Source organism: Numida meleagris, chromosome 6 (assembly GCF_002078875.1).
Source record: "Numida meleagris isolate 19003 breed g44 Domestic line chromosome 6, NumMel1.0, whole genome shotgun sequence".
Classification (NCBI taxonomy): Eukaryota; Metazoa; Chordata; class Aves; order Galliformes; family Numididae; genus Numida; species Numida meleagris.
Window position 1 is genome coordinate 16,557,404 of NC_034414.1, and position 23,194 is coordinate 16,580,597.

Consider the following 23,194-nt stretch of genomic DNA (forward strand, 5'->3'; position numbering starts at 1 on the left):
ATCTGTGGTGGGGCTGCCCCTCACCAGATCAGGTTGCCCATGGCCCCACCCAACCCGGCCTTGAGCACCTGCAGGGATGGGGCATCCACAACCTTTCTGGGCAGCTGTGCCAGGGCCTTACTGCTCTCTGAGTAAGGAACTGCCTCCCAACATGTAACATAAGTCTTCCCTCTTTTAGTTTAAAGCCATTCCCCTTTGTCCTATCACTTAATAAGTTAAAGACATAAGTAAGGGAGCTGCTGTAGACTGCTAAAACTGGTATTTTGTATAGTGGTCAACTAAATGAATTATATAGCTGGACTACAATTCCTCTAGTCTTTTGTATGCACTGAACATCTTTTCTGGTGCAGGTAAAAACTATTCTGATTCCATAGTTAAACCCATCTAACACGGAGAGCAGGAAGTTTGCCCAAGAGCATTCGGAAGATTTATAGGAAAGCTGGAAATTGAACCTAGACTTGATCCCGACCCAGACTGGTCAGGACTGCTTTCAAACCTGTTAATGAACTGACGAGAAGCTGTATTTTCACCCTCTCATGCAATATTCCCCCATGAGAGCTCTGTCATAAACCCAAGGATGTGTTTTCCAATTAGCAGAAAATCTCTAGCAAAACGATGTTTGTTGAATGTAGCATCTTTCTAGAATGGAGTGATGTTCTGCACCTATTGGGTGATTGTAGAATTGCTACAAATACGTACTTAAACTATAGCAGTTTAGATTGTTATCTATTTACATTTCGTTTGATACTTTGTGGGACTTGAGGTTCTCTTTTTACTTTATCAGAGGATTGTGAGCTCCAACTATGTATGGAAGTTTTAAATATTGCCTATTATGGAAAAAATATGAACTTTTCTAACTTTACTGAGAAAGAGAACAACTTTTTTTTTTGCTAGCTACATTAAAATGTTGCCCTTTCAGCTGGGTGGTGATAGGCTGTATGTAAACAGCTTGTCCTCCATGTTCATCACTGTACTGTTTATTGTTTTCTCTTTTCAAAATAGAAGTTGGTTTCCCTTTTCAAGCAATTAGCAGTTGTCAGGAGCATTGCTGATCAAAATAGAACATAGAACTAAGCATTCCTTTGAGACCCTTGTAGCTTGCTAACCGTGAAATAATTTCTCAGGCAAGGTATCTTGCATCTTGTTGGACAGATGAGTTCATTTGAAGGTCAACGCTAACCAAAGTTGTTAGTTTTTGGAGTCCTCATCATGTCTCTCTTCTTTTCTACCCTCTTTTAGTAAAAAGAGGTTTCAGAAGAGCCTGGAGTGTGGTGCAAAGTGAGCTGACCACATATGGGTTTTGTATACAGCCTGCAGTGTCAATGTTTACAAATTATTGCTTCCACTCAGACTTCTGTAGAAATGCTTTGGTGGTTCAACAGAATAAACATGACTGAGTTTATGGGGTGAAGAAGATGGAGACAGTGGTAAGAACAGAAATTGTTATTAACTGTCTTTCTATTGTCATTAACTGGCTTTCCGGTTTGCCCTGTCAAGAGTTGTACAGTAGGCTTATGAAGATGAAATCATAGAATGGCTTGAGTTGGAAGGGACCTCATGGACTACCTAGTTCCAGCACCCCTAATGTGGGGGAGTCTTCAAGTCCTTCAAGGATTTGTGTGTATTGGTAAGGCAGGATGACTTGAGATTGGTTTACATGCTTTTGGAGGTGAACCTTCTATTCTACATACAGGTGGAACTAAAAATTGTGCACCATGCGTTGGTGGGATGATCTTGAATCTCCAGGGTGGTGGGTGGTTTGGTGATGGCATAGCAAGTTAAGTGTTTGGTCAGCGTAGTTCGTTTTGTTGGTTTTTGAGCTTTCTTTGGTTTCTCATTCTAATGTCTGAAAAAAAAAAAAAAAGGTTATTATACTGAAAATGAATGTTTCTTTTGAATTGCTAAGCTGTTGAGTTGGTCATTCTATGAAACAAAATGCTCTGAAGCACTTTCCAGCATATTAGGGGCCTGAGCTATGAAGCAAATTCCTCACCGTCGTCCTTCTCTAAGCACAGTAGGCAGTGTGTTTGGCTACTCAAAGGAGCCCATTTCTTGGTCTTAAAGGACTGATGATATGTATAAAGGTAATTGTCTTACCTGTCCTTCTTGAATCGCATCTACTTTGGTTGCCCCTTGCAGATTCCCTGCTTGGTCCCTGAGAAAGTTGGAAGTTTGCAGAATTCTGTGAACTTTTGTTGTCTCAGAGATTGTGTTTGCTTGATGCTGTAGAGTTAACAGAGCTGCCTTTGCCTGCTAGTGAGCTGTCACACTGCCGCTGCCTTAGAGTTCTGACCTAACGCGTTAAGTGCAAAGCCATGGAAACACATTTAGCCTGTCTTCTGACTTCGGTGTTTGTCAAGTTGGGAGAGCTTGTATTTCTTCAGCAGCATTCCAAGCAAGAAGCAGTGTTGAGAATCAGTTCCTTTTCTTTTTTTTCTTATCATTGCTTTTTTTTTTTTTCCCCCCTCCATGCCAGCGGTATTCTAAAAGGACTCTGCAACGAGATTTGTAAAACATGGTCTGAATAATACAGGATAGTGGGGAGGAGTGGAGAAGTGAATATAATTGGAAAAATCTGCCAAATCTGTTTGTTTGCTTTTCCCTAAAGGAGATGAAATTCAGAGTCCTTTTCAGAAAGGACGAACTCTGTGCATCTTTCGGTAATCAGTCGGTTTGCATCAATGTACAAATGCAGTAAAATCTTAACACAATTGCAAACGGGTCAGTACGATTTCCCTGCTGGATGTTCGTAGGGAACACAATGCATCCGTACTTCAATCAAGACAACCCCAAAGCACAGAATTGACAGTGAGCACAGTAGTTAATGTGTTATCTGTATGCTGTTGTCCTGCTGTGTGCATCAGTGGGGAAGAAATTTCTTGAAAGCGATGGGGAACTGGGATAATATTGATACTGATTGGATCTGACATTGTTCATGTCTGATCTTTAGTTAAGAAGCTGTTGAGTTCCTCTGCTGTTGATTGCACTTGATATTTCAGGTTGCTTTTTCCATTGCAGCAACATTTATAATGGCTTCAGTGTAGAAATGTCTAAATGAAAACCTGTCCCTTCGTATTCCTTAAAACATTTTGGGGATGATATATTTAATTTTGTCTGTAGACTTTTTATGGATTTAGTCTTCAGCTGGATATGAGACAAGTTTGGTGAGGCAATTATGCATGGATGAAAAATTATCTGCCCCAAAGAACTTGGGACTTAAACAGTCTGTTAACATCAAACTTTCCAAGTGTTCAGATGGTTTGGTATAGTGCCACTTAAAACAGACATAGCTTTGGGGGAAAACAATGAGTTGCAGAGAGGAGAACAAGCACTTTGCGTTCTGAATGTTTTTTCTTCTGCTTTCAATAACTAACCTGTTGGGCTTTCGTGATATTACTGGTGCTTTTAAAGATGACAGAGGGAAGGACGTGGCAAGTTAGGAAATGAGATGAGAATGTTACCGGGACTTCGTTTCTTAACAAATAATTATCTTCAAGCTATGTAAACTTTTCTGAGTTATAAATGTTGTAACAAAAAAAAAAAGACATAGAAACATTCATGTTAACAATTGTCTGTGTCTTTGCTGTCCAAGACCCCCACCAAAACCAGCAGCTGACTTAAGTTTTCCTTACTACTTTCATCAGCATAAACTTCCTCCAGAACAGAAGAATAAAGCCATCTCTTTCCTGACTTGGGGAAAAAATGGCCATGCAGAACATTAGTAAAAGGCTGAATTTTTATGCGTGTTTTTCATTTTATCTGATGTTGAATTGTAGGTTCTAACTGAGGCCCTTGGCCTGCACATGAACACGTGAACTGCTGTCACGGATGCGCTTCACTCGGGCCCTTTCAGTGGCATGTATTCTCCAGTGCACATGGAACCAGAGTTCATGAGAAAAGCAATAGCACGTGATGGGCTGCCTGCATAGCAGACATGCGACTCAGAACTTGTGTGAAGTGCCTTCTTTTTAAAGTACAGGAGGAACTGAATCTGAAAGACAATATCAAGAGCTAATCCTCATCTATTAGATACAGTAATGTGAATTTGAAACTTGAGGTATTTATATCACAGGCTTGAAGCCATAGAAGATGAAATAATGTATCTGTCATTGCTGCTCTGTTCAGTGTGTTGAGTGGCGTGGTTATGTACCTCTGCTGGGTGTACACTGGGAGCAGAAGCATTGAGTAAAATGATGGCACGTGAATCTAAGAGCAAGCAGTTGGCCAGTGGAGACCTCCAGCTGCTGCTGTTTGATGTAGAGGAATTGGGGTAGGGGTGGGGAAGGGCACTGGGGTTCAGGGTGAAAAATGACAAGGGCAAGTAGAAATTTCATGACATAAGATCCCTACCAGACTTGATCCATCTGCGGAGAAGCTGAGGGAGCTCCATTCCTTCCAGCAGCTAGGGGCTTTTTCTGAAATACTGGCATTTTCCTAGACAGCCACTGGTGACTGCAGCAGCGGCTGGCACAGTGACGTAATTGCTGCTGTCTCTGCAGCCATACCTGAAGATGAACATTTTTCTAGTTTACTGTTGAACAAAGAAGCAAGACTGTATTTTTAGGGGAGAGGTGAAGTGTTTTATTTGGCCATTGTTCAGTGATAGGTCTGCTTAATGTCGTCTCCTGAAAGAAGCAGTGGGATCAAATCATACCCTTGCCTGAATCTACCCTTTACCTCACTCTCCATCTATAGTGGGTCCTCCAAAGGACCCACTTTTGCTCTCCCTTTCCTAGAGTTTTGTAATACTCTGTGGGGGAGGGAGGAGCTGTAGGCACTTGGTACAGGCATTTCAGTTTGCGGTACCTAGTACTGCTAGCTTCCAGCCTGCTGCTAGAAGGTATCAGGATTTGTCTTCTTTGTGTCTTTCCAACTTTGTGAGAAGCATTAAACCATGAAGAATTTGTTCTAAACGTGAGTCATGAATTATCTGAAGGGACCCACACACGTGGTTTGGGGCACTCACAGTTACAGTGCGGAGTGTATGTACAGCAGCAAAGAGTTTTTTGTTTGTGTTTGTTTTTCTGTACAGGCAACATGTCCACGTTAACGTAGGAAATACCTTACCTGTGTTGGTCTCTACTTACATATTAGCAGGCGAGCTGAGCATTTAAGTAAGAATGAGTTCTAAATTAGTTTGTCCTGAACTGTTAAAAGGACTCTGTCTGAAGGCCTTATTGTGGTTAAGAAATTGGTCTGCTCATCCTGTCTTTTCTTTTACTCCTTTTTCTGATAAATAGAGGCAGTAGGTTATGGGTACTGTGCATTTTTCTGTCCCTTGTTTCTTCTTCTGTAGTGCCTGTCCTGCTGGTGCATTCATACTCAGCACTTTAGCATCTGTAGTAATAATACCAATATGTTTTTGTTTTTTCTTCTGTAGCGTCCCCCTTCCTGCTTTTTGCCAACCGTCGGGATGTTCGACTCGTGGATGCTGGAGGCACAAAGCTGGAGTCCACTGTGGTGGTCAGTGGTTTAGAGGATGCTGCTGCGGTTGACTTCCAGTATTCGCAAGGCATCGTTTTCTGGACAGATGTGAGCGAAGAAGCCATCAAGCAAACTTACATTAACCAAACTGGGAATGTGGTGCAGAATGTCATCATTTCTGGTCTGGTTTCCCCGGATGGCCTGGCATGCGATTGGATTGGGAAAAAACTTTACTGGACAGATTCAGAAACCAATAGGATAGAAGTTGCTAATCTCAATGGAACATCTAGAAAAGTCCTCTTCTGGCAAGACCTTGATCAGCCCAGGGCAATAGCTTTGGATCCAGCTCATGGGTAAATATTAATTTGACTTAAATGCTTAAATAGATACAGTGGTGATTTATGTTGGTTTTTTAGTTCTGGGAAAGACTCACGGACTTTTGTTTCAGTTTACATTTTCCCGAGGTATTTTTCTCAAGATCTATAACTGAACATATGTTTAAACTTAAATATTTTGTGGCAAGAAATGACAGCCCAGAGCCAAAAAGAAAAATACAGCTGCTCTTAGGTGCCAAGTCAAATACTCAATTGGTATGATTGCCGAATGTATTCATTGCACTTCTGAAATGAAATTAATTTTTCAAGCATTTTTTATCGTCATTCCCTCGGTTATCTTATCTGGAAAGTTAATTTTGATTTGATATGTGATGTCTAATGTGTCTAGTCAGCAAGGTGTGTATGTCTGTATGAGTCAAAACAGAAATTCTCTCTTGCTATGCTCTGGTAAACGAAACCAGGATATTTTTAAGTGGTGATTTTGAACAATTCTGTTTGTTCTGGCAAGTGAAAGAACCCAGGTGAAGTCAGGGGCTCTTAATGCTTTAAGGTGACCAGGTTAGGATGTAATAAGAGAACAGGCTGGCTGTGTCACTGTGGCTAGCCAGGTGCTTGCAGTGCTCTTGAAAATACTGGTGTCTCTCTATAGCTTCTCTCTCTTCACTACCCCCATCCCTGCACATGTGCTGTTTGCTGCTGTATGCACGAATGGTGCTGATGTTGTTCACTTTGTGCCCCATATTAATTGTGGTGATGACTGAAAGTTTGCTATGCTAGCACTGCAAGCATCCCCTGCTTCTCAAGGAAATCATACTGGATACAGTAGTGGATTGTTGATAAGGGGAACAGCAAAGCTCACAAGCAAGGCTACTTGCTGTTCTTAATCTGCCATCATTTGTACTTTTTCTAAGGAGTTGTTTTTAATCTTCCTCATCTGTTTGGTACGTGTGATTAGGTTTCTTATCTTTAAGAAAATCTAACATCAGCTGACATTTTCACCAAGCCTAGCCTCTTTGTAAGAGGATGCTGAGTTAATACAAGGGCTTAGAGTAAACCACAAATTTAGGGTCATATTATTGTATATTGGTAAAATGGAAATCGCTGCCCTGGGAGATGGGCATTTTCTGGAGGAACCACCTTTTTCAGGTGTGTGAGAAGTGAAAACTGAAACTAAGCAATGTGATCAACGTATTAGCGACTGCCGTACTGCAGCCTGGAGCTCTGAACGGTTATTTTTGCGATTATCCCTGCATAATACTTTCCAGATGCATGGAAGGAGTTATGGGTACGTTTATAATTAATATATGAAAGATACGCAAGTACTAAATGAACCTGTGTGTACCCAAAGAAACAAAATCCTTAGTGCTGTTGACAGGCCAAGTGCTGGAGCTGCCTGTATTTCTCAGATAACTGGTGGAAAGAGAAGTTATAATCAGTTAGAGGAAAAGTGGAGTGGCTGTGTTGGACCACAGGACTTTCAAGAGGAATTTTATCCTCTTAAATCCTCACTTTACTTCTGCTACTCTTCTCTTCAGGTAAAAGGAAGAGAAGGGGAGAATTGACCTACAAGGGACAACAAATTCAGTATAAACTCATTGTGAGAGTTTAGGCCACCCAGCCAGGATGATGACACTGATGAATTATTCTCTAAAGAGTTCGGAGATACCCCTAGATCAACTGCCCTTGTCCTTACGAGTGTCTTCAACTTGCCAGCCATTAATTGGGAATACCGCAGAGGTGATACAAACCCCTGAACTTGTGTGGGATTTGCTGCTCCAGCTGGATGCATATAAGTCTATGGAGCATGACAGGATTTGTGCCAGGGTACTTAAGGAGCTGTCTGATGACATTGTGAGATGTCTTTCCATTATTTTTTTTAACAGTCTTTGGAATCTGGAGAGGTCTCAGTTGACTGGAAACTGGCAAATGCTGTCCCAGTTTTCAAGAAGGGCAAGAAAGACGACTTTGGTAATTATAGGCCTGTCAGTGTCACTTTGGTGCCTGGCAAAATTAGGGAAAAGATTGTTCTGAGGCTTACTGAAAAACATCTGAAAGACAGTGCGGTCATTGACCACAGCCAGTCTGGGTTCGTGAGGGAAAAGTCCTGTTTAACAAACTTAGTCTCCTTTTATGACAAGGTTACCCACTTGGTATCGGCTGGCTTCCCTTGATCAACTGTCTTTTCAGAATTGAGCAAAGCTTTCAATACTGTTTCTCACAGTATCCTTCTAGACAAAACATCCAGCTCACATCTAGACAAAAGCGAATGCAGTGTGTGAACAGTTGGCTGATGCTCTGGGCGCAAATGGCTGTTGTAAATGGGATAATACAAGGCTGGCAGCCAGTCACTGGTGGGGTTCCACAGGGTTCCATTTTAGGGACTGTTCTCTTCAGTGTTTTCATCAATGACTTCGATTAAGGACTTGAAGGTATATTAAGTAAGTTTGTGAATGATGCTAAATTAGGAGGAACGTACTCCCTTGAGAGAGGTCTTGACAAGTTGGAGGGCTGGGCAACTGCCAATCACATGATAAGAGCTAATGCCAGATTCTCCCCCTGGGATGGAGCAGCCTTGGTTACAGGTACAGACTGGGGTACGTGAAGCTGGAGAGGACCCCACAGAAAGGGATCTGGGGGTTCTGCTGATGGCAAGTTGAATGTGAGCTAGCAGTGCACCCTTGCACCCAAAAGGGTCATCCATACTCGTGGTTCTTCACTAGACGGCAGTGGGCACGGAACAGATTTCCCAGGGCAGTGGTCATGGTCCCAAGCTGCTGGAGTTGAAGGAGCATTTATTTGGACAGTGCCTTCAAACATAGAGTTTGACTTTTGGGTGGTCCTTTGTGGAGCCAGGGATTGAACTCAGTGATCCTTCCAACTCAGGATATTGTATGATTCTGTAATGTCAAATTGACATGTCATAAGTGGATCCAGTTCCTTACCTTTTGATTGTTTTCTTTAGGGTAGCTTATGTATTAGTCATGGTAATGCGTTTCATGCCTTATTAGGTGATCTTTGGCTGCTTTGAAAAACTGATAGGATTAATTGGGGATTTCTGGTAGCATACTACTCCTACTACTCCTACACTAGGTTAAATGCAGAAGTAGTGTTCTTAATAAAAAATGAATTAAAACAACTGCGAAAGAAAGTGTGTCTGGTACAGTGAAATGAAGAGCTTTTATAAAAATCATCAGTGCTGTTGGTGAAGTTTTACTTCTGTAAATCCAATCTTTGTGCTTGGAATGAGAGGGGATACAGGCGTGGTTAATTTTACATGACTTTGGAGGGCAGCTCTATATGGCAATACTCTGCACAGAACAGTTGTGCAGTATTTCTTCCACATACACAAAATCCAGTAAGTGTAACAATAGAAGAGGCTGTTTCATGCTTGCTTCCCACTGCCCTGGAGTTGTACTGCATTCAGCTCACTGCTCAATACTTTGTTTCAGGAACCACACTGAAAGATTAAGTATCAAATGTCAGCACATGGAATTACCTCACATTAGCTGCCTGGTGTGTGCTAGGCATCATCATACCTTGGTTTTGACTTACCATGGGTCCTGCAAAAACCTCTTTCTCCCCTGGAGGACTTGTTTGTTTCTAATTACCTTGCATTTAATCCTCCAGGGAAAGCGTGCAAGTGTGAATGATCACTGTGGAATGGCATAATAGAGCAGGAACAAAATTGATTTGCCAAAATGGTAGATGTCTGCAGGTGAGATAGTTACCTTGCAGCATTCTGGTTTTGATCATAATTACTTCAGATGAGGAGAGAATGACAGTTCTGATTTTTGCACAGATAAATTTCTTGACTTGCTGGTGCTGCTCCCCTGAGTATTCAGTCTGTAAGGATTTTTTTTTTCCCACTGGGAGCAACAGCTCGGTATGAAACAACTCCATTGGCTTTAACTTGTGGCAGACATTTTTAATGTTAATCCTGTTTGATTTATGTATCAATCCAGTGCATCAAAGCGATGTAAGCCTTAAATAGCCTGTGAAAATGAAGATACATGTATCCTTTATAATTAGCCAATTTTTCTCTGTTATGGTCTATTAAAATCAGCCTCCATAGAGCTGCTGTTCTGGTTAAAATGATGAATTCCAGTATTGCTTAATTTAACAAGGGTCGTATTAAATTAAGGGCATGTTTACCCAAATAACCGTGCCCATTAGTTTAATACAGTAAACTTAAACTAACAAATCATGCATGACATACATTTGAGGAATAACAAATTTGAATTTAAATTGATTTTACAACTAATTTCATGTTGTAGTTCTGAAGTATTTTGTAAGTGCATCCATGAGGTAGTAGTCAGAACATTTGATTTAGGCACAGTGGGCTTTGAGGTTGAACTCTCCTAGAAACAATTGTTCCTTATTTACAGGTATTTTCTGGGGGTGGGGAAGTGGGTGACAGAAGGAAAAAGAACTGTCAGTATGTTCTCATTTGTCATTTTATAAATGGGCTTGTGTACTCGATAGCTAATGCAGTTATTACAACTGGCAGAAGAGTGAGAATTAGGGCTAAACCAGAAGAGAGCATATTGGAGCACTTGAGTAAGCTTATCTTTTTTCCGGATCATGAAATCTAATGAAAGTTAAACTAGGATTCTTAAACTGATTGATGCAGTCTTAAAGTTGCTAGCTATTTGCTTGCAGTCTGGAGGAATTTCCGTAGGCGTGATTTTGGCCATTAGCATTTTCTTCCGGAGAACTGGGGGGAAGCTTAGAAAATGAGAATAAAATGTAATGCAGCATTGGCTCTGTTAGAGGGCTTGTTAGTTGGAGTAGGTGATATTACTCAAAAAGAATCTCAGCAGTACTAATCAGAGCGTAATTCAAAATGGAGATGCCCTCGTCATTCACCACCTACCTCCAAACAGTAATTGAGAGCATTCTTAGAACTTCTTTCTTCTAGGGCAATCAGTGAGGCTATTTTACGCCATCTTTGGATCTCTACTCTTCACAGTGCTGGTGAAAATTTAACTTTAAAGACCTGAGGAAAATCCATAAAAATGTTTCAATATCTCAACTGTAGGTGCATTGCTTAGTGGCAAAGAAGGAAGGAAATAGTGTGCTTAGTTTGCAGTCTATAAAGTTCTGTGGAAAATCTCCAAAACTGTTTCATTGCCTCAACCACTGGTGCATTGCTTAGCAGTGAAGAAGGAACATAATTTGTGTCCGTAGTTTGCGGCTGGAATTAGGGAACCAAAAGTGCTTGCCTAAGAGGGTGCGGAATATATCAGAGGATGAACAGCTCTACCTCCCATTGTGCAAGTCTAGGCAAGTTCCCCTATTGCAAGAGATGCCTATGTGGCCAATGTGATAAGGGGCTCTACAACCCCAACTCAGCTGGAGAAAAAGGGATCTGTGCTACCATTCCCCCTTCCATTCATGCACAAATGCTGAATCCCACCTTGTGTGCAAGCTACAGATACGTATGCAAATCAGTCCCTTTTTGCAATAAGTAAGAAGGACTGACTCAGTGGTCTGGTGTGCACCCACCACTTTAATATTACCCGACCAGAGGCTGTGCTGGAACTAGGGGTGGTAATCCGGATTGTCTCTTCCTGCCTATCCAAGTTATTTTCTTGTAACATAAGAAAATACTCAGCCATGAAATTGGTTACGAGTTGTATCCAGTCTCTTGGTGTGGCTGCAATATCTGGGAATTGGAAAGCTTTTGATATGTTATGTGCACCAAATACCTGCGGATAGTCTCATGCATGAGAAACTCAAGGTTCTTGGGGGAAGTGTTAATTCACTCTAATTTTCAGATGGATGCCCTTGATGGTGACAGCCTCTCCATTAAATGTTTTGTCATTTTCTTTTGTTAATATTTCCCTTTTTCTTGCTCATAATTATAACTAAAGGACGCAAATGCTTCAAAGACCATTTGCGTTATTTGTGCAACAGAGCAGAGCTACCTGCTCAGAGAAGGCAGAATAAAGTACTTTTTTTCCTCCTCTACAGCTGAGATTGTTTGGGGAAGAGGTGGAAATGTGTAGACTCTCTTAATAAGCCCATTGAGCTCTCTCCCCGATTAGCACTCATCACTACAAGTCCTGTGATTCTTCACATCCTGAAAAAAAGAGCTGAGTCCTGGCAACTGGGACTTCTTTATCTTGGATGCATTTAGTCTTCCTGAGTAGTTTGGAAATAATGGTATTCTTACCTTTTTAACTTATACACCATTTGTTAAGGGAACAGAAAGAAGCTGATAGAATGCTGCAGGAGGCTGGCTTGGTTGTCTCAGTGCCAGTGTATGTTGGTGTGTGTTTGAGGTGATTGGGAATGCAGCCATTGCTTTGGCTCTGAGGCCAAAGAGATGAGAGAAGCTGAAGTTCTCTTTGATTAGAAGTCTTGATGGAAGCAGTTTTTAAATGCGGAGGGAATCATTGCATTCATCATGAATAGGTGATTTCAGCTTAACTCAAAGCACTTAAAATTAAACGATAGTATAAGCCAAAGTAAGAATTTTTCCATATAACTTGTTGAATGTGAACTTAAACAGGGTTACATTTGTTTCATTGTGTTTGAAATTGCAATTTGTGAACAAATCATTGGCTGTCGTTTGAGCTTTCCCAAATTTTGAGTTGATGCATCAATCAGTATGCTGAAATAAGCAAAATGTATTAGCTCGAGTCAAACATATAATGGTACTTAAGTGCAATGCCTGTGGGTAAGTGAGCAACCAACATTTTCTTTGCACAGTTGGATTACTCATGTTCAATAAAGCTGTTGGGCCCTTGCCCTCCATGAATACAGTACGTATTACGTGTCTTCATCTCTTCTCAGAAATGTTTGGGAAGAAAACGTTATATTACGTTGTTCCTTGTACCTTCCTTGTGTTATCTGCTGACCATGAGGAGTAGTTATAGGGGCTTGTTTTAGCTTATTGTTGTTTTTTATTTTTTCTGTAGAATTTTGGCATATGAATGTGCTAAGTCGTCCTTCATAGAGGAAAATGACTTTACCTCCGTTTCCCTCCACCCCTCTCTTTTTTCCTAGGAAACCCTGCAAGTACAGTTTCTTTTTCCCGTAAGAATCAGAGCGATTTGCAGTATTACTGATTCCAAGTTACAAGTTCTCTTCCTCAAATCCCTGTATGTAAATACATATATATACACACGTGATATGATTAGTTGTGATTGTTGCCTGCATATTCATGGGCTGAAGTAGAAAGGTCTTTTGATACAGCGCTTTCTTGTGAAGATCATCTAGATTGCAAAGCTTGTTGCTTGGGGAGGAAAAAGCAGGCAACTTGAGTAAGTAACTTGCAACTTACTGCTCTGCAAGGCAGCCCTTCTTTTTCCTTCTGTAAATGATTGGCACTATTTCATTTAGCTGTAGAGTTATTGTAGCTTAAGCAGTGGGGTGGGGGAAGTAAGTTTTAAATGTGCCGGATTCTAAACTTCATAGCAATTTCCTGTGAACTCCTGTTTTTTGCCCTGGGCTTGTGTAAGTTTGGGAACTTTGAAACTGGAGAAGTCTGTGCTGGTTTACATCATCTGTAGCACTGGCCCCTTTTGTGTAAGCAGGTTATATAAGATTTGGCAACCATACTGCGTTTGGAAAGGTGGAAAAAATGTTCAGCCCGTGTGACTTCTTTTTATTATGGCCGTGATACCTTCCAGCTCAGATGGCTGATTGGCTGCTCGTTGAGGGGCATGGCCGTGATTTCTAATCTTTTCAAAAATGATGACCAAGGGGATGAAGTACCAGGAAATAAGAAATGACCTGCAGCTTTAAAGCTGAGGGGAAATACGGTCTTCATCCTGTTTTTGCTCCTGCACCTGGAATTTTAAAATTAAGGCCACTGGGGTGCAGTTCAGCAGCTTTATAATCTGTTTATTTTGCAAGGTGGCTTTCAGTCCCATTCTTCCGATGTTACTGAACCACCATTTAAGCCCCAATTCAGCACGGTAATTAAGCATGTGCCAAAATCCAGTGACTTGCTGACTGCAGTTAAAGTGCATTTGTTTAATTGTCTTATTACTGGAAAGCTTGGTAGTGAAGCTTGCAGCTACTGTGCTAACTCTTACTAATAGAGCAGTAATTGGATTTTATGAGCTCTATTTACTCTAGTACTTTTGGCTACTGGATTGTGGATTTGATAGTCTGTTAGTGGCTGTGTGTACAGAAGGAAGGGTGTATTGTCTTCTCTCTGATGACTCTTTGGCTTTTGCTTTGTTCCTGCTGGTTTCTTTGGTGTTCAGCTTACGGATAGAATTGGCAGAACTGTTGCAAAGTTATTGTTCGATGCTGATTTCTTCCCCTGCAGCCCTGTACTTTTTGGCTTGAAAGTTTGGTGTTAAAGGATAAAACCTAGTAAGGGTTAAGAAATAAATGACACTTAAGCTTCCCTAAATAACTGAATTAAAAAAACCTGGGGAATTTGTCCCAGGGTAGCTTTTTGTTCTGCGCTTCTCTAGTTCTGTTTGTTTTTTATTTTTAGGAGTATTGAATTGTGTTAGTTGCCTAGCAGTGATTTTTGCTCACCATGGCATTTTTTATTAGCTCTTTGGGAATTGATGTTTTCATTTGCTTTTGTAGCCGCAGTGTTGTTACGCTTTTATTGACCTGTTGCAACCCAGGTGGGATACAAAACTCCTGAGATGCCAAATCGTAGCCCTGAAAATGCAATTGTTCTAATGTATGCAAAGATACGAGCTAGTGGTTTTGATTCTTTTAGCTCCTTACGGTTGTTACCGTGTGCCTTAGCCCCAGGGGTATTTAAAACTGTGTAACCTGCACTTAACCAGCCAGCCCCCTTCCCTGTCCAGCCCCCAAACAGCCCAACTGAAAAAAACCCCAAGCCCACCCAGGTGCGTGTGTATGTATCTCCAGTGTTTTTAAGCGTATCTGTTTTCAACAGGCTTTCAGAACAGAGAGCGTTTTAATAGCGCGGACAGTACTGGACTAACATCCTCTACATAGTCTAGTGAATGTTCCTGAAACCTTTTCTGGGCTAATTTATTTACTGTGAAATGAAAACAGCAGAGTTTGTTAATGTGATAGATACCAGCAAAAAAAAAAAAAAAAAAAAAGAGAGATTTGAAAAACAAGAAAGTCATCCAAATACCATCAGCTGTCCATGAAACAGTGGTGTCTAGGCTGCTTTGAAGGGCTTGGTTTCTGCTGAGGTCCGAAAGAAATGTGGACTATTGAGCATGTTTTTAAAGCAAAAATAATACATCACTTGGCGTTTCTGGCTCCTGAATTAGTTTTCTTAACAGATTTAAACTCTCTTAATGTCAGGTTAATTCAGATTTCTTCCTAACGTATCCAGTATTCAGCTGCTGTAGTGTTTGGCTGTAGTGTGTGACAGTGAAGCCTGACTTTCCTCTGACAAGCCACACTGAGCTTCTTGTCTTGTTCTCTTCCGCATTCTGCACACTGTCCCCTCCCAAGGCCCAGTCAGAGCTATCTGATGTTTACATGATTTTGTCCTGTCCTAATGCTGTTTTGACGATTCAAAGTGTAACATAACTGTTGCTAATGGACGCTCTTAAAATGCTTAATTTCTCTGCTGTTTTTCCTGCGTGGATCTTGCTCCAGTTAACCCAACTGAAACAAGCAGATTCAGTAGTTTGCGTAGGCTCAAATGTTCCTGATCTCTGAGCTATTTCAAGGATAGGTTTGAAGCCTTGATCACATCAAGGAAGTGGGTTTGTTGGTTTGGTTTTTTCTTTACCCTGAAATTTGTATCCTGTGGTGTTTGAACTACCAATGAGCGTATGCATGTGTCCATTTATACTGAATACAGATCCTGATTATTTTCTAGTTTAAAACTGTTTCCTATTGAATTGTTACGTGATTTTACCTGCTTCTGGTGTGACATTCATGCTTCTGGGTAAATCCCCTACTCTTACTGTCTCTTCTTCTGCCTACCCCTTTCCCTTGGCACTGTTATTTGCCTGGCTACAGTAGTGGTAGAACTAAGCCTCGTTGCGTTGGCTGTTTTTCCACACTGCTTGGCTACGTTTGTGAGCAAGATGCTTCCTTATGATGCCTGATGATTGGGGAACTTGTTTCCCAGCCCTTTGCTGACCCGTCTTAATGTTCTGACTCTGACAAACTGGCTTTAGTCTTACAGTTCCAGTTGAGTTTGCAGTGCCTCTCTAGCTAAACTTGTGTCATTCTTTTCGTAATAACCGGACTTCTTCCCAGGATTTATAACTTGTCCAGAAAATGCCTGTCTTCAGCTGACTCTCAGCGTAGCAAGTCTCATCCAGCGTACTACTTGTGCTTCATTTGGTCTGAACCGGCTTTGTCATTATTGCAAAATGGCGGAGGATAAAAAAGGCAAAGTTTGACTCTGTCCCTTCTTGAAAATCCCGCACAGCATTCATTTAAAATGTCATTTTATGGCCTTATTAATGCTTTGTGCCAAATGCTGTGTTGTGCTTTGTGTTGACCAAAAAAAGTCAAAACAGCCTAGATGATGCAGTGGTGGGAGAGGAGGGCTGAAGAGGACTGTGCTGTGTTGTAGGGTCCTAAGCTTGTCTAGGCTGGTGGAAAATAACGCCTCTGTCTTTGGGGAAGTTCTATAAAGAGCTTTGAAAGTTAGTCATTCCTTCTTGTAGGGCGCTAATGTCAGAAGCAGGGATAGGAACCGGGGAAGGAACTGCTCCATTTGGCAGCAGTGAGAATTTAAGTAGACTTTCATAGACCAGAGATTCCCACCCCCCTGCTGCAGAAACAGCTCATCTCTTATAATGATGTCTTAACTCCCAGTTTAGTCCTAATGTGTTAAGAGATCCCCAGAATGGCGTTGACTTGCTGAAATTCCTGGCAGTTCAGCAACTGCTGCTTGCCAGAAGGGTAGAAACCTGTTGGAAGAGGGCAGAAAGCTATCGCTGAAACTAAGAGTTGCTTTTGCTATTTTGTTGATGGCATGCCTTCTCATGAGATGAACCGAGGGGCACTTGAGAGTGTGTGGGGTGCATGAAACCGTGTATCAGTAGGTGCTCAATGACCTAGGAGACTCAGTGCATCTTGAGAAGTTCTCCAGGAAGATCAGCTTTATAATACTTACAGGATTGCAAGGACACCCTACAATCAGGATGAGGTGATGACAGGGTAATAATAACCCTTTCTGTATTAAAGTCAAAATGGGAGAGGAGTGCTTTGAGAGTATGCTGCTTGTATACGGACTGTTCTACATCTTGTCCGAATGTATCTTTATGCTGCTAGCCTTTCTTAGCAGTTCTGCTACTTTGATAATGTGTTTTTTTAGGCCTTTGAATAATTGAGCTTGTTACCAGTTAATGAGCTAAAAGGTAGGGATATGTAGTTCTTCTGTGCCAAATTATGTGTGAAGGCAAATGTGTTAGTATTGTTCAGCAGCCTGTGTGGCCAATGGTATGCCCCATGAGAGGGCATCATCTGTGAAATAGAGCAGGAGGTTTGAGAGGCAGAAGGGAGACGGTTTGGAACTGGAGCTCTTTTAATACAGTAGAAAAGCTATGAGGGCCCTTTGGCTTACAGACATCTTTATTGTTTCTCATCATCTGATTGCACTGTGCTTTAAGGCAAGCTGCAAGCATTTTTTTTTTTAATAAGAGAGTTGAGAAGGATTTTGCTCAAGAGTAATTTAGATATTTTTTTCATCCTTGTTATTTTAGCCTGTTTTTAAGATTTAATGGGTCTTAATTAGTTTTGTCTGTTTCATTTTGCTTTTAAATAACTATCATGGGATTTCTAATTTCATATAACTCCTTTTTGGTCTGCATTTGTTCATTAAAGTATATAATGAATGTGATATTGTCATAACCATATTATGAGGGCTGCTCCAAAAGTAATGCCTCCTATTTTATGATGTTGGCCCATGACAGCAGAGGTGGATGTTGGTGGTATGGCAGTAGAGACTGAACCTTCCAGACAACATTCCATTACATTTTGTTGCCATGTGACAGATATCAGCAGACAGGCAGCCTAACAAAATGGTTTTACCGTTCTGGTCATAGTAGCATATATATCACTGTTGGCACTGTCATCTGAGATATGAAAGGGTGATCCTTCTGGATTTCCTGGAACCTGGTCAAACCAGCAACTGTGACAATTGTGACACTGACTAAGCTGAAGGCTTGAACTCCCAGAGTCAGGCCAGAGCAGAAGACAACATTTATCTTGCAACATGAAAACACCAGGCCCCATACCAGTTTGAAGACCGTTGAGCGCATTGCATGTCTTGGCTGGACATTCCTACCGCACCTACCGTATATTCCAGAAAAACTGGTGTTTTGTACCTGAGAATTTGCTCTATCAAGTAATGTTATTGTGCTCTTTATATCTGTTGCAGTTTTGTGGAAATAAATAGCAGGCATTACTTTCAGAGGAACCTGCATGTGTATCCCAGAGTCACCTTTGGATGACTGGGATTTTCTTCATTCAACAGTCAGATTTTAGGCTGCTCTGAACAGAAGTTCACCGAGCAACCTGTTACTGGTTGGAATGGATCTGCAAGAGTAAGGAGTAAGAGTAAGATGGTTTCTGTACTGAGCTTGTGTTTGTTTGTTTGAATAATTTATGCCCTATCTAGAATCCACTGAAGATATTCCAGTGAACTCAGTGGTGTTACGAGTCCGTGATGGAGGCGAAAGAAAATTTGATTTTATGGTTTGAAATTTTAAGAGAAGATTTCAATTCAGGAATTCTGGATTTTTTTCGCGGGAGAAGGAACTGTTGATGCTAAGACGGCTGTACTGGGCCCCATTTCTGTCTAGCCCTTTTTGTCCATTTTCATTCTTCTGGAGAAGTCTCAAAATGTCCTTTGCATACTTGAAGCTAGTGTGGCTGCACTAAATCTGAGAACTGATTTCACTGAAAAATGACCTGGCCAAAAATGCCTATTTGGCCGGATGAGTTTCTCAGTCTGATTCTCCAGCTGGTTGTATAGATGGCTGCTTTTGCATCTGCCCTTCTCTAATTGTTTGTCAATAGCTGCCTCACCACACAGTTTGAACTGCCACAAATTACAGCCTGACCTGTTAAGGAAAACCAAAATGAGTGGCAATTTACATTCATATGTCGGCCTGTGCTCTGTGACAGCTCAGCTTCTGCTTGTGCTCCTTCAGGAGCAGTTGGCCTGTCCTGGTTGCTGGAGCAGAGATGTTTGGGGGAGGGCATTTGGGGACAGGAATGCACTGCAGCCATCCTGAGGCGAGCTGTCTCGGTTCGTCAATCAGAAGCCCAGGGCCTCGTCTGTATGGAAGTTTTACCAGTTCAACTGGTATGTTCCTTGTTTTACCCTCTGACACTCAAATGTATGTGTACTGTTCTACAAGTGAGTCATTTCTCTCTGTCTGTATTGCACTCTTCAGTGGGATAAACAGGCCAACAGTGATACATATGCTACTGCGATCGGAGTGGTTTAAATTAATGCTGTGGCATAGGACAGAAGACTCATGTTGTGTGCTACGACTATGCTAAAACTGGAGTTGTGGCTGGAACAGGGTGCAGCACCTGCACTGAGATCAGAGCATTTTAAGCTTGAGATCTGAGGGACATGGACTGAGAATAGCTGTATGGCTGCTGTTGCTTTGCTGAGATGATGGCCCCAGCTGCCTGTGAAGGGGCTACGGAGCTGCTACAATTTCTGTGGCTGTCTTGTTTTGTAGGGGAGAATATCCTGAAGAAGTGTCATGGTTTTGTGATTTTCGGTTATTGGTATTCCACATCATAACATCATGTAGTGGATATACTGGTTCTCAGAAGAGAAGGACTACCACAGTCCCCACGGTACTTTTCTCCTCTGTTACCATTTCCAGCCGGAGGGAAAAGATGAAAGCTCGCAGTATAAAAACTTGCAGATCACGAGACCTCGTCCCTTTTTCCGCCGTCTCTCGTCTTGGCAGCACCTCGCTCTCCAGCCGTCTTATCGTCGGTAGTAGAGTAAGGCCTGCTTTGGGACACTCTCTCTCTCTCTCTCTCTACTGGATTTATCAGCTTAAATTGTAATTATATTGTATTATAGTGTGTTGTTTGGCATTCCGATATCTTATTTAGTAAATTAGTTTGTTTCTCCTCAGATTGTTGCCGCTGTTCTTTGCTCTCAGGGCCATCTCCCTACCCTTTTTTCCCTTTTCCCTTTTCACGGGGTGTGGACCTGTGGATCCCCCGTCCCCTTCGTCATTGAACCGGGCCGAATGCCCGTAAACCGTTGACAAGAAGCTAAGAAACGTGATAGCCATTATAAATGTTGTCCCTGCTGCCTCCTCCAAGTAGACAGTGTTCTTTCAAAAAAGAAACCATGAGGCCTTCCCAACCTGTGTGTGTGCTAAGAAAGCATGTTTGTTGACCTTTGTGGTTCCTAGAATGGTTGTAAAGCCCTTGCTGTCTTCTTCAGGGGATTTGAGACAAACCAGATTACAAAAACTGTAAGCACGGGCTCTGCAAGGCTGGAAAGGTGCCACTTCACTATAGTTTCTGCACTTAGCTCAAATGTAGCTCAGTACTAACACTGAGCTGGTGCCTCTGCATCGCTGCTGAAGAACCTGGAGCACTGGTGAGTTCAGTGCACAGACTCCTAACTGATTTTGTTTGAGAGCTCGCTCAGGTCAAAGGCTTGCTGACACAGGATGCCCAAAATAGCTGCATTGGGAAAGTAACCAGACTCTGTGGGATTCACTGTTTTTTAATCTACTCCTTTCCAGTTGATAAATGCTTTTAATGTCTCTATTCAGGCTACTTGAATTGCCTTTAAGTGGAGTGACAAGGGAAGTGGAGGCATTGATGGGAGAGGGAAAACATCTGAAGTCTTAATCTAATGTAATTCTGCATTTGCATGGATTTGTGATTTATTGTTAAACAGAAATAAACTTCAGGGCACTTGATTTTATTCTTTCGTACACCAGCTTCCAAAAGGAAGTTCACCTGTGGTGGTTTTGGGAATTGCCTGGTTGGGTGGCAGTTTGTTGTTTCTGAACGTGATTGAGGATATTAACTTGTAATAACTTGGCAAGTAAGAGCAGTGCTCTGTTGTAAATGCTTGTGACACACAGGGGCTGCCCAACATTGACAGCTAAAGATAATAAGTTACGTACAAGCAATAGTTCTGTGACATGCTTTCATCAAGGACTCTTTTTGTAACCTCTGGAACTGTTATTTGAATTGGTGTATGTTGTTGTGTTTAGGGAAATACATATTTGTGCATATAAACCACTTTGTGGTGCAACACGAAAGAAGCAAAATCAAAGATGCTTCAGAATGTTACAAACAGCTGCTATCCCTTCTGTTGCTGAAGCTAATGAGCGTACATTGTGATTTATTTTTGTGCATCTCTGCTTTCTTTTTTAGATACATGTATTGGACTGACTGGGGTGAAACACCCAGAATAGAACGGGCTGGAATGGACAGCAGCACACGAAAAATAATTGTTGATTCAGATATCTATTGGCCAAATGGACTCACAATAGATCTTGATGAGCAGAAACTTTACTGGGCTGATGCAAAATTGAGTTTCATTCATAGAGCAAATCTGGACGGCTCCTTTAGGTAAGTTTCCTTCAGTCAATAATATGGTGTGAATTATTTCTCACCCCTTGTATTTGTTTTTGAACCAAGACTTTTTTCAGTAATCTAGAATAATGCCTATACCTTGTTCATTGTAAACTCAGCTGTTGGTAGCTCTGTAAAACCAGAATGCTTATGTGCTGTAGAACTGTCTTTAAGGGTTTTTTGTATTGTTATTTTACTGTAGATTGTTTAGGACCATCCTGCACAGCATTTTTTAAGGCTCATGTTTATCTTGGAAATAATAGATGTTCATCCTTGGCCTCAGGCAATATAACGTGTTTGGATCCTAGATTCTCATGTTTAGGAAAGGCCTACGTGTGCACTCAGGTTACATGGATAGCAAGCTCATAGTGCAGAAGTCCTGCTCGTATAATTTGCTGCTTTTTAAAAGAACGGCCCTATATTCCTAGAGTAAAGCAATGTTTAATTAAATAAATAATTGAATCTTATATTGAAACACAACTTTGGATGCTGAGATTTTGTTAATCATTCGAAAGAGAGGAACGTTGTGTTATCGTATAGTGCCGTGTTGACTTGTGACTTGTCAGAAGGTTGCTATCCCAGTCTGTCAACAACACCCTGAGGCAAACTGGAGATAGCAGCGGCCTTTATGTAGTGCACATGAACTCTGTTTCAAAACATCTAAAATTTCTCTGTTATGCAATCATTCAGTATTGATAGAAATTTGGAGTTTTGTTTTACTCCTGTCTGTATGTATGCCTCTCCCCAGTCGGATAACACTGTATTTTCCATTGGTATCTTTCATTTTTTTGCAGTTGCATTCCATGCCTGATTTTCACACTCATAAAAGAGGCATAACGATATTGACATCCTTTATGAAACACTCTAAGTTCTATTGAGAGCACTGTGTAAGAGCTAGATAATGGTGGCATTGTGATGAGTGACAAGTACTAAGTGACTGTCAGAAGCATAGACAAGGAAAAAGGCCTTTACAGAAGGGAGTGGGAGCTCAAAGGCTTCGTGCAGGTTCATAGAAAGGAAATGCTGTCTCAAAATTCTAAATCTAAGAGATTTTCATACAATACAATGTGAATATGTTTCTCTTGTTTAGGGATGGATGACAGTGTGTAAGTTTTCCAGTCCGATTCTGTAGTTCTCATGCTCATTGAAATATAATAAACTTTACTTGCATGTTTGTGTAAAAACTTGGAATCATAATGCGTAAGTAAAATGTATTTTGCTGATATTTAGGTAGCAGACCACCTGAGAGAGTACATTTATCCCAGCCATTGGCCTTTGTGACAGATTGGTGCATGTCCAACACCATGCAGTGTTGTATTTTACTAGAAAGGAAGCAGTACTTTAGGAAGAAAAATAATGCATGTACTATTTTGCATTAAAAATATCACCTCCCTGTTGTACGCTTTTTACATATGTTACTGTCAGCTGCTGGAGAGCTGATGTCATGCGGGATGTCAGGATATTCCCATGCAGGATGCGTTCTGTGAAATGCCTTGCTCCTGTCTTGCTGCATGTGGACTGCAGGCATTGTTTAACCTGTTCTATAGTGTAACTATATGATAAAACTTCCTTAAAATATTATGCATGTGAATAAATCCAGTGAATATTGATCTTTTCATTTTTTTTGTTCTTTATTTCATTTTGTACAATTTACTTTTCCACCTTCCATTGATGAATATAGAAAAAGAAATTTGTGAAGCTGGGAATTTAGGTCCTGCTGGCAAAGTAGACTTCAATAATAATTCCAAAGTTGTCGCTAATTTTGAACCAGTCAAAAAAAATAGACCATCTTCATGTGCATATGGATTTGTGAGAAGGAGGTTGCTTCTGTTTCTTAAGCATACAGCCAAATAAGTTTCAACAGAAGTCTTAACACTGTTTCAGTACTTTAGAACTCAAATGAGAAGAAAACTTGCACTCTGTGTGATGAG

General features: G+C 41.2%; 1 protein-coding gene across 2 annotated transcripts in view; it reads left to right on the plus strand.

Annotated features, from left to right (window-relative positions):
* Positions 1 to 23,194, plus strand: part of LRP5 (LDL receptor related protein 5) — a 136,948-nt gene that overhangs the window by 27,303 nt on the left and 86,451 nt on the right. For both annotated transcript variants that reach the window (XM_021401770.1, XM_021401771.1), the window contains exons 2-3: positions 5,381 to 5,777; positions 21,063 to 21,260. In XM_021401770.1, the coding sequence (XP_021257445.1) occupies positions 5,381 to 5,777; positions 21,063 to 21,260 (595 nt within the window). The remainder of the gene's footprint in view (positions 1 to 5,380; positions 5,778 to 21,062; positions 21,261 to 23,194) is intronic.